The following is a 16,714-nucleotide window of genomic DNA, read 5'->3' as shown; positions in this document are numbered from 1 at the left end:
TAAGATAGTGCCCCCCTTTAAACAAGGGGACGACATCCACAAATGGATTACTGCTTTGGAGAATATCGGGCCAACTTCTCACACCTTGTGAAAGGAACAACTGGGTGTTGTTGCAAGAAAAGGGCAATTGATGCTTTCGTAAGTCGATTTTGGTCGCCCATCCAGACTTAAAAGCAGCTCCCCCCCCAAAGTTGCATCTCCTGTCCAAATGGCAAGTCTGCCCCTACAGATAATCTGTGCTTCTTTTAGGGATGTCAGTGTAGTTTAGGGAATGGTTAAACTAGCACAAACCAGTGATTCTGCAACATAGTCTCTAGATGAATACAGATTTTAGGTGTTTGGGGGAATACAGAGGGAGTAATCAGTTTACCATCTTTACCAGCATGGCTCAGGTTTGAAATATTTGTAACCAAAGCTGTCTACATGAAGAAAGGTAAGATAAAGGCAAGAGACTAGAAAGATGTGCTCCTTTTGTAACTGCTAGCAGTGGGCCTGGCATAGAGACACAGCTTGGAGTGCACGTCAGACTGCCATCACACTATGTGAAAGCACTGCTACCCTGAGTTTATTTATGCCTGTGATAGACGTAAATTGTTTAGTTTTAATAAGCCATTTAATTCGGGGGCTTCCAAGAGACACTAATGTGGAAAGATAACGGAACGGAGACACTGCAAGATAAAGGATGTATTTTGTTTGGTAACCCACAATCCAGTTTGAGAGGAAAGCTGTGATTTGAACTGGTTTGCTCTGCTGTTTGCTATTTGGCTTACGATCACCTTGCCTCGTACTGCTGAGTACCAATAAAACTAGGCAATATTTACATTTCTTATTTACAGCTGTACAAAATGTAAAAGTGGGACTTGCCATGTAAAATCCCCTCAGGAACTTCCTACATCATGAGGCAATGCGCTGGCTAAACCAACAACAGGGTGCATATTGGTTCGTCACTGAAATGGATTCAATCTGGGGGCTTAAAAAATAAAAAAGGAAATAAACCATGAAAGATTGCCTAATCCTATGTGCAACTTATGCACGAATTTGTGTCAAAATTCCTGCTGGTACAAGCTCACGAATGTTTGGGTATCTGCAATGCATGCACGCTATTGGGCATATTAAATCAGATTTGGGTAGACATCAGTTTTTAAACAAGTGCTTGTGTTTTCCGCTGATCCTTGTTAGTTTGCAAGCAACTAACGAGAATCATCTGAAACCACAAGCGCTTGCAAACTAAACTAGGATCGGCTGAAAACAAGCGCTTGTTTAAAAACAGCTTTCAACCCAAATGTAGATTATTAAGCCCACTAACTTGCATTCGAATTCCGTCAGCGAATAAATTCCCGATCTAGACACAAGTATTTAAACAAAGACAGACTTTTTTCCATATCTAAAGTAATTATATTGGGGACTGCTTTCCTTACCTGCATCCTGGGCAAGCTCACGGATTCTGCCTCAGCATCCTCCGCCTCATCCACGGCCTGCCTGCGAGGCTCAAAGTGTTAGAAGGCAGGTCTTGGGCAGCGGCAGAGTACTGACTGCAACCGGAGGAGAGGCAGAGGTGTGTGTGCTGCAGAGGTGGGGGACGGAGTAACAGAAGGTGAGGGTTATCCCTATATGAAATAAATAAAAAAAACGCATACACCATGAAGAAGACACAGGGACGTGGACACCGCGCTAAGCCAAGAAGATAAAGAATGGCAGCCGAAGCAAAAACAAACAAGCAGCAATTGGCCACGGCCTGCCTGCGAGGCTCAAGGTGTTAGAAGGCAGGTCTTGGGCAGCGGCAGAGTACTGACTGCAACCGGAGGAGAGGCAGAGGTGTGTGTGCTGCAGAGGTGGGGGACGGAGTAACAGAAGGTGAGGGTTATCCCTATATGAAATAAATAAATAAAACGCATACACCATGAAGCAGACACAGGGACGTGGACACCGCGCTAAGCCAAGAAGATAAAGAATGGCAGCAGAAGCAAAAACAAACAAGCAGCAATTGGCGCAATAGCAAGTACGGCCGGCCACCGGCCAGCCATGAATAATTAGGGGAGGAGAAGCCGCAGAGCACACGCTGGGAGAAGCCCTTTGATGTGGTGGCGGCCGTAGGGAGGGAGGCTGATGCGCGTGCTTGTTTGGTCACGTGATTCACGTGAACTCAATGAAAACCGCAGCAAAAAGCCCGTGGTTTGACGAGGATTTTGAGCACTTGAATTCTCGCTCCGCTCAATGCGCTTGCGAGTATTGATAGGTCGCGAGACCTAATAACTCAAAAAAAGAAGAAACAAAATGAACGGATGAATGGAGATTTGAATAGTGACACCAATATCAAATACACCAATATTTTCAAATATCTTTTCTCCTGCAAACAAACAAAAAACAGCTTATTGCAATAGACAGCAGTTGCGCTTTTCTGTATGAATGAACTGCATTGCAAGGTACAGTATCAGTACTGGAGGCCCACAGTTGATTCACATGGTGCTGTCTTCAATTCAGTACTGCATTACTTCAAATTGGACTCTGCCAAAATGTCTATTTAGCGCTAATAATATTTGGAATGAAACTGCAAGAAAAGCATACTATCTCCCAGCTAAAACCCTCCACTCGTAATCCTTAGTTCAAATACCGGTTATCTTAATTAATGATCTGTGTTCCGATTTAGTGCCTTATGGGGCTAACCTCATTAAACTGTTCCCTTTCCATGGTTCTTCCCAGACTGCATGAATTAGGACATATCTATCCTCTCCTAAAATAAACTTTATGACCTCCATCCAGTTTCCTGCCTCTCCTACATCACAAAAGTTTTGAAAAGTTGTGATAATAAACAAATAAAACAGTTTGTCAGTGATAATAACCTTCCAGAAGACCTTCAGGCGGGTTTTATTGCTGGTTTCAGCTCTGAAACAGCTGTTCTACATACCATTGTCAATAGCTGAAACTTCCTTGGGTTTATAGTATGTTTATATGTTGTTGAATTGGTTTGACTCCTACATCACTAACCATTTGCAGCAGATTTAAATGAGAACCACGTTTTCCAAGCCTATCCCTCCTCCTCAAGGAGACCCATGAGGCTCTATACTAGCACCTGTTCTAATTAAGCTGCACATTGAATCTCTGTCAACTTCTAAAGGTGTCTTTAATTTAGTTTTATTTTTCAAACATTTTTAGTAGCATTTTTGTAATTCAAATGAATTGGTACAGTACAGCAATATTCCGTGGTGCAGATATGTATGACATCTTATTATACATACATTGCATATTCGACACTTCTCACTATAAATGTGTTTCGTATTTTATACACATCAATGACAGAGTTATATTACATATCACAGTTTCTTCTTTTGGGTCCATTATTCACTGACATCTGATAATGATTCCTCTGGTGGGGCCTCACAGATATTACCACGAAAGGCATTCCAGCCAAGTGTCTTGATTTTTATATCACCAAGACCCTGATGACCCCCAACTCATCCTAAAGGACAAGGCTGACATTTTTCAGCACAGCGCAGTAGAGTTGAATGCAACTTGAAACTGTAGACTGGGCGAGGCACAATTCTGCTAATTTAGCAAAATTATATTCAAGCACTGTAGGAGGCCATGTGTGTTTGGGTCTTATATAAATCATTTATACATACATACATTATTTTGTACGAACCTGAATGTGAACACCTTAGGTAACACCATGTGATTGATTGTTGGGTATGGTCTTGCTTCTGCTTCTATTTCTTTCTGCAATTATGTTGCAGGAAAAACTTGTGAAAATAGATTTCTAGAACTACTTTGTGTGAGTGAAGGACACACACAGCACTCTTATGATTTTCATAATGTGTAAGATAGTCTCTGAAGAATACGTTATCAAGGAGTTGCATCATCATGGCAAGAGTTGTTGCTGTCTTCAGAAGTAGAGCTAAAATGTATCCTATATGCCTTACGCCCAGGTACAGCCTTATTCTTTTACCAGTTTCCTAGTAAAATCTTCTCAATGTTTCCCATTGAAATTATTTGCTTACACTGAAACCATAAAATTCTCTACGGTGGTTCTACAGATGCCAAGAACTCTTGGACCTCCTAGCATACAAGATAACACAACACCATACGTGAATTGTACCTAATGTATTTTACCATTTCTTCTATGTTCTGCAGGGTCAGAGATGTTCTCACTGATGTCATCAAGTCTGCTTCCAAGTAAGTATGAACTGCTTTATCTAATAGTAGTCGGGTGTTGGGCAGGGGGGCAGGGCCTGCCAAAAATGTTTTTATATGTTAGTTCCACGGTTTGCCGTTATTCCTCTTGTTTCATATAGCCCCTTTACTTCCTTCATCCACCTTTATTTCACAGAGCAGTAAATGGCATCCTTGTGAACTATGTACACATTTCTACAAGGATTTCAATTAATTTGAAGTGAACTGATTTTATGTCATGATTTTTATGATTCCAGTGTGCCTCTGCAGGATGTAAATGTAAACCTTTATGTGCTCAGCAATACATTTCAATTTACTTTTTTGACCTCAATAATGCAGACAACCTTTCTTAAACTTCTAAGCCCCTAGTTCGAAGTCATGGTGTACATATCCTGAAAGCAGTGCAACAGATAGTTATTTTAAAGGCTGAGACTCATAATGGACATAACATTCGTCTGAAGATTACCATAATTGTATTGGTTTGATGGGAATATAATGCATTTTAAGATGTTCCGCTGCAAAGGTGATTCTAGGTTGAATCTGTACAACAGTGGTGCCTCTTGTTGATGCTAGTCCTCTGGGTAAAAGGGAGCTATGCTGTAGTCTGTCCTGGTGTTGATATGGAGCGCACATAAGCTGAAGAACCACTGATCAAAATGAATGAATGTGAGTGCGATATCCAAGGTAAAACAATTAGCTAGCTGCAAGATTATCTCTTTATCTCTAGAACCATAGTTATTAGCTAGTATCACAGTAAGAGTTTTCAATCCTGGATCATATGGAGATCATACTCCGTTTAGATTGGTTGGGCACCATCCTTCTGTAAATAGACCTAATCCTTTAGACCATAACATGAGCTAACCTTCCATGTGCCATGTTTTTCAAGTGTGAGCACACCAACTCCACCAAATTAAAGGAGCTTTCTTTGCTTTTCAAAAACATGTTCTTATTTCTCTGACATAGACTCCTCACCATTAGCAATCCCCAGATTGCAGTACCTACATTTATGATCGCTATTTCGAGAAAGTTCCATTTTTGAAACAGCAAAGTGCGGCTCACCAGAAGCGGATAATGGTGGGGCTATTATAAACTGAGAAAAATCTGGTGGTACAACCCTTGACCGGGCTCTTTTAAATTTCTAATGAATTTTGATAGCGAAGATGTGCTGCATGTTTACAAATTAGTGATAGTGGGGGAGTTATGGACGCAGAATATTAGAGTAGCTTTTTCGTCCCGCAAATGCAAAGTCTAGCAGTGTTGTTTCATTCCATCTAGGTATTTATGGGCCTTTCTTTTCAATAATGAAGGTAATTTACTGTTTTACCTTTAATCCAAGAACTGTTAATAAGAATTTTTTTACCAGCAAATCGAATCTGAAGGAGTTAGTGCTTGTGCCACATTCGTTTTTTTGACCCCAAGACAAGACATTGGTAAAGCTGCAGGGACACAAGTTCAGGAGGGTACGATGAACAAGTCGAAGCTCAACTGAGGTGACATAGAAGCAGAAGCCAGAGATAGGGCAAGAGGTGGTATTTTCTTTGGCCATGCAGGAACCTGCTGCTTTTCTGGATAAGATTTAGAGACTCTCTTATAGAACTGTTACATGATCAATTGAAGTTGTTGGAGGAATTTCAAAGGAATCTTTGGCTTTGGTGATTGTAAAAGTGTTCTCATTAGCAAAGATCCTGATGCTCCATCATCATCATCTTTCTCATCTGACAGGAAGCAGATGAAAACCTCCTTCCCAGGATCATCTTCTAACTCCATCAAGAGATCCTCATACAGAATCTTTTCAGGAGGCATTGAGTGTTCCTTGTTATGGGTGTCTTATGACGGAGCAGGAATCACCAATGAAATGGGCTCAATATATTTATCGAAACAAAAACTAAAAATCATCAAAGAGCATAAATGAGTTATTAAAAGGGAGGAAGTGGTTGAGCTTGTAGTCGAAATGATGGATGTCAATAATGTTGAGGCCTTTTTGTTATGGTGAGGATGAAGTTAACCAATGGTTAACATAGGTTGACAGACAAGGTAGTTGACAGGGTGGTGGCTTTGAGATGATGTATGTCTTTGGTACATTTATACTTGTAAACAGGGAGCCATCGATGGTACTGGAGCAGTTGGGAGCCTGGTTAATTGGAAGGGATCTGATATCCACTCTTAGAATTCTTGGTCCTGTCAGAAATGTCCATAATGCTCCTATCAAGTCCACCGTTATGTTTTCTTTTGCAGCTTTTATTCTTACTAGCTCATTTTAAACGGAGGCTGCCAGGGTAAAATACTTCTCTACCTGAAATGGTGGATGCATCCCCATTTAGAGAGAAAACTAGGCTCTTCTCTCTAAGATATGATGCAGATTGAGGCCATATACACACGCCTCATGCAAATATTTTCACAACATTGTTCTCAACCCACATGGTTAGCAATGTCATGTTTCTTTCCTAGGGCGCACTTTAAGACCAAAGACATTGGGCGAACGGGGCAGTCTCAGACGAGGGTGAACTAGGTTAGAATTCCCACTTCCTTTCATACATAGGAGCAGGCACTGAGGTAGGAACAACTGGATGCGCTGTGAGGGGAAGAGACCCCAACACAAAATCAGCCCCTCTGGAAATGTAGAATTGTATGTGTTAGATGCTGTGTGTAGAAAAAGGGAGTGGCCCCACTGACCAAGAGACAGGGTACAGAAAGTACAGGTAAAGAGGAACTCTCTTGGAACTAATAGGATTTACCACTTATCATTCATCCCCACTCAATTCTTTTAGAGCCAAACATATCTTCAAGGATCTCAAATAAACCCAAAATGTGGGCCCCACTTTGGCTCTAAAAGAATTGAGTGGGAATGAATGATATGTGGTAAGTTCTAATAGTTCCAAGAGAGTTCCTCTTGACCTGTGTTAGATGCTGCCATAATGACTTGCCGCAGGTCTTCCATCATCCAAACATTCCATGTGTAAGAAGTGTCTCTGATGACAACTCTCTTGGCTAGTACCAGAGGTTTGAAAGTTGCCTTTGTTAATAATCATCAGTGGTCCTGTTGGAGTTGAACAAACAACTACAGTTTACCCTACCATACAGTTAGGAAATAATGTGATGAAGTAGGTTCAAACGTTTGCTGACAAAGTCAGCTATTGGATCTTTTTTAGGCTGCCTTGAGGCCAGGCATGGCATCGAATCTATGTGGTATTGGTCCTTGGCAAATGCAGACCTGGGGTGTTTAGCGCATGAGAGGGGATAAGTGCTTTTTGTCATGAAACTTTGTCCTTTCAGCGCTGATGATTAAAACTGCTCTGGGGTGGCTGAAAGGACTCCCAATATTTCCTTCTTTATAAAACATTTTATAATATTGTAATATGCCAGCAACATACAAAGGATTCCAGGACCTGCCCCCCACCCCCCACACCCTCCCCCCAATACCACTTCAACTGATATGATCATAATCCGCATCAAGTACAAAACAATATTTCGTCTATGTAACATATACATGAGACCTGTGATCCCCTTCTTACAATGGGAGATAGATTCTGCGTGAACAGTCTATTGGTCTTTAAACTGTCTTTTGCAACTAAAGGCACTGTCTTTCTTTTTAATGACCTTCGGATGGTGGAAGTGTATGAACTTTTTAAAACCAAATCCCTCCAGCACACAGTTTTACTTCATAAACAAGGATTCATCCTATTGTGATGTCTCAGTTTGGCCCACAAAAATGGCCCCTGCTCCACTCCTTCTCAGGATAATTTGTCCTTGCAAAGGCAGGTTGCAAAAGTGGCTTCTGCCTCTTTATAGTATTCTGCAGGAATTCTACCTCACCTCGACACAACCTGCCATTCACTCTGGTCATAGCCCAGATTCAAGCTTTCTTGGATTATGGCATCAGGGTATACTTCATCGCTTCGGAAAAGTTGATGCTTTTTGCAGCTAGTTCGAAATGGAAGACATATGTTGAAAGGAAACCTCCATAAGTATGATCATATCTCAATACCACTACGAGGCCTCCACTAGGTTTGAGTCAAAAAATAAAGAATCTAATATAATTCTTTAGTTATTAGTCACAAACCTACCTTTGTTCATTCTTCCCAGATTCTTGGTTCCTCACTAATACATAAGCTCTAATACATCATCTTAGCACTACATTACCTATCTCATCAAAAGTAATTTGTATAAAATAAATTAATGTTTATTTCATTAAAAATCGGGTAACAGTACTTGAAAGATGGGTTTTGGGGGTTTACCCCCACATTTCTGGATTCTATGTTAAAAGATACGTCATCAAAAAGTATGCCTTTGAATCTAATAAAAAATAAAATGCTGGGTACTGATAATACTGAGTTTGCAGGAATACTCATTAAAAGCACTGTATGGATGTTTGTAAAAGCAACTAAAATTATGTTAACAAAAAAATATATATGAAAGGTATGCCTCCTGTGTTCATTAATATCTCAGCATCAAGGCCTTCTAGTTTCCCCCCTCATGAACTATGGCAGAACCGGAAGAAGAGACGTGTGCAGTGTAGGCAACTGACAGTTGAAAGTACCTACCTTTTCAGATAAGTCTAGAACATTGGCTCCTTGATTTTAAGGACGGTGGAAGACCTGTCTGTTTAACCTGTAGGCGTGGGAATAATCAATCTTGTTAGCGATTCCGGTCAGCATCACAAAGCTTTGGCTGCAAGATGAGCCCCGCGAGGGAATTTAAGCATAACTCCTAATTGGCTAGACTGAAGGCTCGAATAATGATGTGCACAGGCTTTATAAACAGGGAATAGAGAGTAATTCAAAAGCATGCATATCTAAGGATGATTAAAGGTTGGAATTTGCTAATATTGTGATAATGTTTATGTGCATCTCTTATGCATTTACTGTACTTTTCAAGGAAACGGCGTGCAGTTTTGAGAAGGACATGTATTCAACTGTGACAGTTGTTGATATCACTCTATAAAAGTCCGCCTGTGTCTGTGATCTCATTTCCTAACTGACTGCCGTTTTGTTCCTGATGTCAGGGAGAGTCCCGTGGTAAAAGGAAACTCCCTTCTTGCCCTCACTGGCCTTGCAGTAGCACTCGCAAAATATGAACAGAGCCTACCATCTGACGTGGAAGGGGCCCCAGAGGTAAGTTACATTTTCTCTTAACTCATTTTAATGACGAATAGTTTACAGTTTTTTCAGACCACGCACATTACTGTTTCACAGGAGAGAGAATATGAACTGGTGTTAAAACGTTTTCCGACATCCATTTTCCCAGGCAGCTTTGTGTCTTGATTAATGTATGTGAATATTTACTGAATAATATTCCACTTTAGAATGTCCGAACGCGATGCACATACGACGAGATTCATAAAGACATGTCCGAGTACCTCATTTGTACTCCTTACTCCAAAATGCATTTGTGTATACATGCCACTTGAGTTGTAGAGCAACTTGTCATAGGTGACACGAAGTTGCTTCATTCCTCGCCGGGAAGAGCTTAGTACGCAGCAGGCTTTTTCACATTTTATCTGAAAACAATTTGCTCTAAGAGAGATGCAAATGCTCTTATTTAAGTGTGTAGGAATTGCTTTTAGTACTGTCCAAAGTCCATCTTTTTTTAGGTCTCACCTAGTGATGCAAGGTATGCGCTGCTCGCTTGCGAGACTGTTGACGTCGGTTTCGCCTCGGAAGCGGGGTGGAAGCACCAGCCATGCTTTGCACTGGTGTATGTCAAAAATGCGTGCTTTTAATTGGAAGGGAGGCATGGTTGTTTCCTCCCAGTCTAGTGTTTGCCGTGCCTGCCCGGACAGCACAACGCCCGCATGGCGCGCTTTCATTTTCTTTTGTGTGGTATTCTCTCATCTTGAGTTTCGCGGGCGTCTCGTGATTGCAGAGCTGTCTGCAGGGGAGTCTGCGCCGCTTCCAGCCAGAGGAGTTTACTGCTTCGTGAATTTACCTCAGTTCTAGGCCCCCTAGATGCACGGCACTTCTTAGTACTTTATAAATTGAGGCTCCATAGACGCACAGCTCTTAGTTCTAGGCTTTATAGATGCACAACACTTCTTTGCAGTTTCAATTTACCAAAGTTCTGGGATCCATGGATTCTTGGCATTTCTTTGAAGTTTGTGAATTTACTGCAGTTCTAGGCATCATAGAGTCACAGCACTTCTTTACCCTTTGCACATTTACTCCATTTCCAGGCTCAGTAGATGCACTGTACTATGTTGCCCTTTGTGAATTTACCCCAATTCCGGGTAACGTAGATTCACAGCACTACTTTTCACTTTATGATTTTGCCCCAGTTCTTTACTAGGTGAACTCGAATCGCTTCTCTGGACTTTTGAATTCGCTTGAGTTCTGCACAGCCGGCGTTACCAAGCTTGTGTGCACACTTCATGGATTTACCTCTGTCTTGCCCTCCATTAATTCACAGCAGTCGTACCCCACCTGTGTAGTCATCAGCGTGTTAACCCGTCAGGAGGTTATTGAGTGACGAACGCTGTGCTGTACAAAAACATGCAACATAAGACAGAGCGTCCCTCTGACTCATTCTCAAAGCGCTTAGAAGCGCTGTAGTCAGAACACTTCAAGAGGGCCATTACCGCTGCCTGTCCCCTCGACGCAGTGTATGTAATCGACGTTGGAATGTACACAAATGAACGGTGTGCGTGCACGCCTGGTAATCCGCTCTTGTATTTTACAAGGGAAGAGAAAAGAAACAAACTCGTGTGATCTGATGAACAGCTGTTGAACTTGGGTGGACCTGGAAATATAATGTTTGTTTTGAGCGAACAAGTAGTGTGCACTTAAACGTTTCAAGTCTATGCGGAGGGCGTGAACAGCTGTTAACCCTCTAAATAAGCGTATCTCCAACGAGCAGAGAAAAGGCCAATAACAACCATTAATACCCAGCAGCATCTGGGCATGGAGGCCTCCCAAATCTCCTGCAGGTAGGCTGACAGAGTGTCTGTTTCCATCGGTGCCCTGTCTGGCTTCAGACTCGCAGTGCATACACCTTGATGCGGAGGTCTGTGTGCAGCTTGAATACAAGCAGGGCCAGTTTTCCCTTCATCCTTGTGAGGTAGATGAAGAGAGCACTGCTGGGTGTGGTCACGGTTATATGTACTAGCAGTGCCTCAGAGAGTTTCTGAGACTGAACCTAAAATCGGTGTAATATTTGGAGGGGAGACATCCGGTTTTATTACTGTGAAACCAGACATTTTTTGGGACGCAGGACCGGGCAAAATCAGCGGTCTCATTTTTAGGTGGTCCAGCTTTATTTACACTCCACATGGCACAAACGGTGACACAGATTTTACTATGTATCAGGGAGCTTTAAATAATACATACTTCATTTACATAGGGGTATCTACTACCATGTTTCGACTCCTTTGCAAATTTAGTGGTGGTGTCTTCCTCAGGTTGGGACCTATAAGGTAAATTGATGTATCCAGTAAGTACTGGTGGGTCTGTAAATAAAGGGGGTGCGTCTATTAGAAGGTTGGTGGTATTCTTCTCATGAAGTGGAAACAGGTTCAGGAACATCTGATACCTCATTGAAACCTCCGATAAGGTTTGCAAGATTAAGCATGGCCCCAGTAACAAACCAAGGGAACTGTTTGTTTTTTATATCTCAGCAAAGGATAATGATTTAAACATGAAAAATACAAGCAAAATATTTCATATGCATTTTTGTTCTGAGTGCACAATGTTCCCTCCTGTGCGGCAATTTGACTTTTTTGGGTGATTTCAATGTTCATGTTGATGACCCTACTTCCACTTTAGCAACCCAGTGCATTCAAACTTTGGCTGGTTTTAATCTAATCCAACTGTCCACTGGGCTGGCCACATGCTTGACCTGATCTTTACGAATGTATCTAGTCTGCAGGTCAGTAATCCAGAACAATTAGTATGGTCCCATCATTTTAGTATACATTTTGCGATTTCCCATCCTCCCATACAGACTGGGAGATCCCCTATCCAGGATGTGAAAAGAAAGTGGTAGAATCTATTTGAGGAATCCCTGGCTCAGTGATCAGCTCCTCACTTCCCAATTTATCAGGAGCAGTTGAATCTGACATCCTGCTGTTTGATAATTGGATTTCTACCTGGTTAGATTGCCATGCTCCCTTTAAAAAGTATGTGGCAAAAAGGTTGAGGCCATCCTCACCTTGGTTTTCCCCACTCCTAAGAACGGAGAAATGTTTGTGCAAAAAACTCGAGAGCAATTGGAGGAAATCCAATGGTATGACTACAATGGTACGACTCTATATAAAGCAGCGCTTGGGAGCTTCCCCCAAAAAAATTGTATTGCCATGCAAGAATATTTTGCACACCACATGAAGTCAGCAGCTAATTCCCATAAGGAATTATTTAAACAAGCATTTGCAATGCAATAGGTCTCGCATTTACGCGAGTTTCAGCTATTGACATGGCAAATAAAAATGCCTTTTATTTTTGTTTTCAAAACATAAATAAAAGGCAATTTATTTTTCTATACTAATAGCTTAAACTCGCGTAAGTGCGAGATCTATATCATTGCAAATGCTTGTTTCACGCTGTAGTGGCTTCGGAGACATGTTATGGTAGTGTACTCGCACAGACATCCTACTCAGTGGTGCTGGAAAGTGTTTTGGATGGGGCTCTGGCATAACATTAAACACTTGTTTTTGTTTTGGCACTTTAAATGCAATTAGAAGAAATGGATGGCAGCATTTTGTATCGTCCATGAAAAGAACTGATTGGCATGGAGATTTAAATATTTTATACTTACTGTACCGAACTTACGGGCACATGCATCAATATTGCATTTTGCGATTCCTTAATTGCGAAAAATAAGGAATCGCAATTAAGGAATTGCAAACTGCACTGCATCAAGAAATCGCTATAAAAATAGTGATTTCTTAAAATTCCTTAATTGCGATTCTCTAATTGAGAATCGCAATTAAGGAATACTTCCCCATCCATTCCTATGGGCCTAGAGGCCCATAGGAATGAATCGAAAGACATTCTAAATTTGCAATTCACCATTAAAAATTCACAAATTAAGAATGCAATTTCAAGGGTGCAAGGGTTTCCAAAGGACACCCTGTTGCACCCCTGAAATCTGCTTAGGAGTACATTTTGCACACTCACATGCCCCAAGGGCATGTGTGTGTGTAAAATGGAACTTTGAAAAATGCACTTTAGTGCATTTTTCAAAGTTTTCGCAAATTACCATGAAGGTCAACTTCATGGTAATTTGCTCCCCTTATTTGCGAATTCGCAAATTTTTAAAGTTTGATGCATTGCATTTAAGGAATCTCAATTTGAGATTTCTTAAATTGCGAAAATAACAAAAATGTTAATGCATCCCAAAAATGGGAATTGCATTCGCAAACGGCCGAATTTTGTGATTCGCACCGTTTGCAAATGCAATTTCCTTTGATGCATGTGGCTGTTAGTGCCTTGAAATTTGAAATCTAAGCCTAAATTAGATCTTGCCAGCTTGAATGAATACCCTAACAGCTGTCAATAACATATCCTAATTATCCACTCATATTACACCATCTGTATAGAATTCTTTAATTGAATAAAAAAAACTTAGTGAAAACGTAAAATAATGCTACACCAGTATATAAGTGGTACTGGACCACATAGACTAGTTCACTTGTATTCAAAGGCGATTAGTATATTGTGGGGTATCAAAGAACCCTTGCTGCTTTCAAAGACCGTCCTGTGCACGTCATAGGTTACGTGGTACACACCAATGGCATTTTGGCCTTGCATGATGCTTTTTCGCATGACCTGCTTTTAGTACAATGTTTATCTTCAAAGAAAATTGAAGATGGAGGCAATGTGTTTGGTTTGTTGCTTCATCTGCTTTTAATATGTTTTTCTGATGGCAGTATGTGTGTGTGTCCTTGTTCAAGCATAGGAGATCAGATCAGTTGTGAATGAAGGGACCTTGGAAATATACCAATAGTGGGGGTTGAGGATAGCACACTGATTGACACAGTCCTCTCTGGAGTATTTCCCAGTGCGGAAGAGTCGAAAGAATTAGTGTGCTTCCTTTATAAAGTCTTAGAACTAACCAAAGAATCCATTTACCGTGTGATGTGTATGTGTTACATGGTATATTAGCTTTATCTGACTGATGCAAGAAATACAAAAAAGAGGGCTAAATACGTCATCCTCTGGTTTGAAATTGTGTGTGCTACGCAAAATTCCCCGCAAAATATTTTGATTTAGCCTTTAATATATGGATCTGAGGGTTCAGCCAGCGACTCCTCACCGTATTACTACATTTTTTTTGAGTGGTAGGATGTGCCTGCTTCTGAGAGAAAATGTTCAGGAGTCACTTGTCCACATATGTTACTACTTTCTAAGACATATATCTATATACATATATGACTTTAAAGGTAGCTATTACTTATCTGTATAACCATAAAAGCATATTAACACCTCAGAAGTGTGTGAGTTTCAAAATGTAATTTATTGGTTAAAATTTAGATTGCTGCTGTTTTTCAATTGTGAATTTACTTTGTTTTTCCCTCTGCAGATAGAGCCTGATATACTTCCCACACAAGCCTGGCTTTCTATGGTGCTCGACACACTGCTTAGTATTGTGGATTGCCACTACCGACCCAAAGGACGAGTCTTTCCATGGTTCCAACATGTATGTCCAGAACTGTAACAAAAATGACATAGGAAGAAGTGTTTGTGGTGTCAGAAAACTAGTTCTGTCCTGGAAGTGTATTGCAAGTTACAAGGTTACTAACTAACACTGGAAGTCTAATGTTAGAAATTGTGCCTTAACTGGAATGCACAGGCAGTGCAATCAATGCCTATAAATACATTTTTATTTTCCAGTGGGCAGAATTTTTCCAGTGCCTGTTATATACCTAAACTTAGTAAACGGGAAAAGAAACATTTTCAGGGCAAGCAGTCTACTGACCTGAGTTTTCGGAAAAGTCTTTAGTTTTCCATTTCCAGCCTCCCTTTGTAGGTCTGACTTAGAGACAGCTTCAGTTATTTTGCCAGCTTCTTGCTTACACACGCTTACATACAACCCTTCCCCCCACTTCCCCCCACAGTTGCTACTTTGTATAGTTAGGTTTTAGTTTCCATAGGAAGCACAGTTTTTGTTTTGTTAATAACTTTGGTGTTCCCCATGCAAATTCGTACAGGAATTTTAATAAGCGCTACAGAAAAAACAGCTGAACTGAATTATACCGAATTAGACAAAAAGTTCGATCTTTACCCAGAAAGTGTCCATTTTGTGATTTGGTGTAAATCTGTTTAGCTGTTATTGAGAAATTAAGCTTCAAAATGTACTGATATCTGGATGGTTGGTTCTGCGGTACTTCCTAGAAACCTCAAATAAAAAAAGAGCATTCTGATCCGCCAAGAGGGATTTTTTTTCCCCTAAGCCATCTCAGTACAGCAGAACTGGTACAGGTCCATTGGTACTGAGCAATATGATTGGCTGGCTGTAGCACTGCAACATAAGATAAATATTGCGGCCTCCATTTTAAAGACTCTGGGACTAGATGCCGTGCCCTGAGTATAAAAAAAGTACAGAGTTGCAGGGTAGGCGTAACCTGCACCTTGTGGGGATCCCAGAGGGACCCTCTAGGGCCCCCAAAAAAAAAGATTGAGCCGTGGGTCTTGCGGTCCTCCAAAGGACCATGTGAAGCCTCCCACAGGGTTCAGCACATCCCCTGCGGGACTGTGCAAGCATTCAAAAGTGAAGGTTGCACTGTCTTGCAGCACCTTGAGGGTTTCACTTCTGCAATGGTACAGCAGGAGTACATACGAAAAAAATCAGAACGTAGAGTGGGTGTCTGTGGGAGGTTTGCTATAGATGGGCTGTTGGACACAGGCATGGCTGGGTTTGGCTGCATGTGTTTGTGGGGAGGGGTTGAGTGCAGGCCCTGGGCCACGTCCCCGCATGTCCAAATGTGATGCACATACAGGGGCATGCGGGGCGTTAGGTAAATATGATAAAAAAGTAATCAGAAAAACAAAGGTTTAAGTGATATTATAGTTTGGTCTGGCAACAATATCTTAACATTAAAAAAACTCAATAAATCACTGAAAAGGACATTATAGTTGGGTAAGGTACTAAGATTTTAGCTTACATAAAAAAAGCCTAGAAATTCATTGAAAAAAGCAAATGTTAAGATAACTTTGTATTGAATTCTGGTTATAATATCATACATTACAAAAACAAACCCTCATATATTCACTGAAAAAGCAAAGGTAAAAGTGATGTTATTGTTGGGTAACGTATTTACATTAAAAAAAAACCTAGACACTCAAAATATTCAAAACGGGGCTTTCAATCGGTCCTTGTCATCCATAGGTATGTTCAAATGTCATTCACATTTTGGTTCAGCCTGTCACACCCCACATCATAGGGCAATTGTTCAGCCCTCTTCAGTCAATGGCTCTCTTTACTGAGAGTGACAGGATTTTTTCTCTTGCACATGTACATATCTGCCTGAAACGTAGTCATCTTCCTTTGCGGGAGTAATAGGCCAATCACTGCTTTCATTTATTGTTTTTTAATTCCTACGGCAGTCGCTCATTTTATA

The 16,714-nt window shown here is 41.0% G+C and overlaps 1 protein-coding gene across 1 annotated transcript in view; it reads left to right on the top strand.

Moving 5' to 3' along the window:
• Positions 1-16,714, top strand: part of FOCAD (focadhesin) — a 1,219,893-nt gene that overhangs the window by 805,701 nt on the left and 397,478 nt on the right. The window contains exons 26-28 of the mRNA XM_086961452.1: positions 4,129-4,170; positions 9,170-9,278; positions 14,677-14,793. Of these exons, the coding sequence (XP_086817578.1) occupies positions 4,129-4,170; positions 9,170-9,278; positions 14,677-14,793 (268 nt within the window). The remainder of the gene's footprint in view (positions 1-4,128; positions 4,171-9,169; positions 9,279-14,676; positions 14,794-16,714) is intronic.

This window comes from Lissotriton vulgaris, chromosome 3_1 (assembly GCF_964263255.1).
Source record: "Lissotriton vulgaris chromosome 3_1, aLisVul1.2, whole genome shotgun sequence".
Classification (NCBI taxonomy): domain Eukaryota; kingdom Metazoa; phylum Chordata; class Amphibia; order Caudata; family Salamandridae; genus Lissotriton; species Lissotriton vulgaris.
Note: the sequence above shows the minus strand (reverse complement) of the source record. Positions and strands in the feature narration are given on the sequence as shown.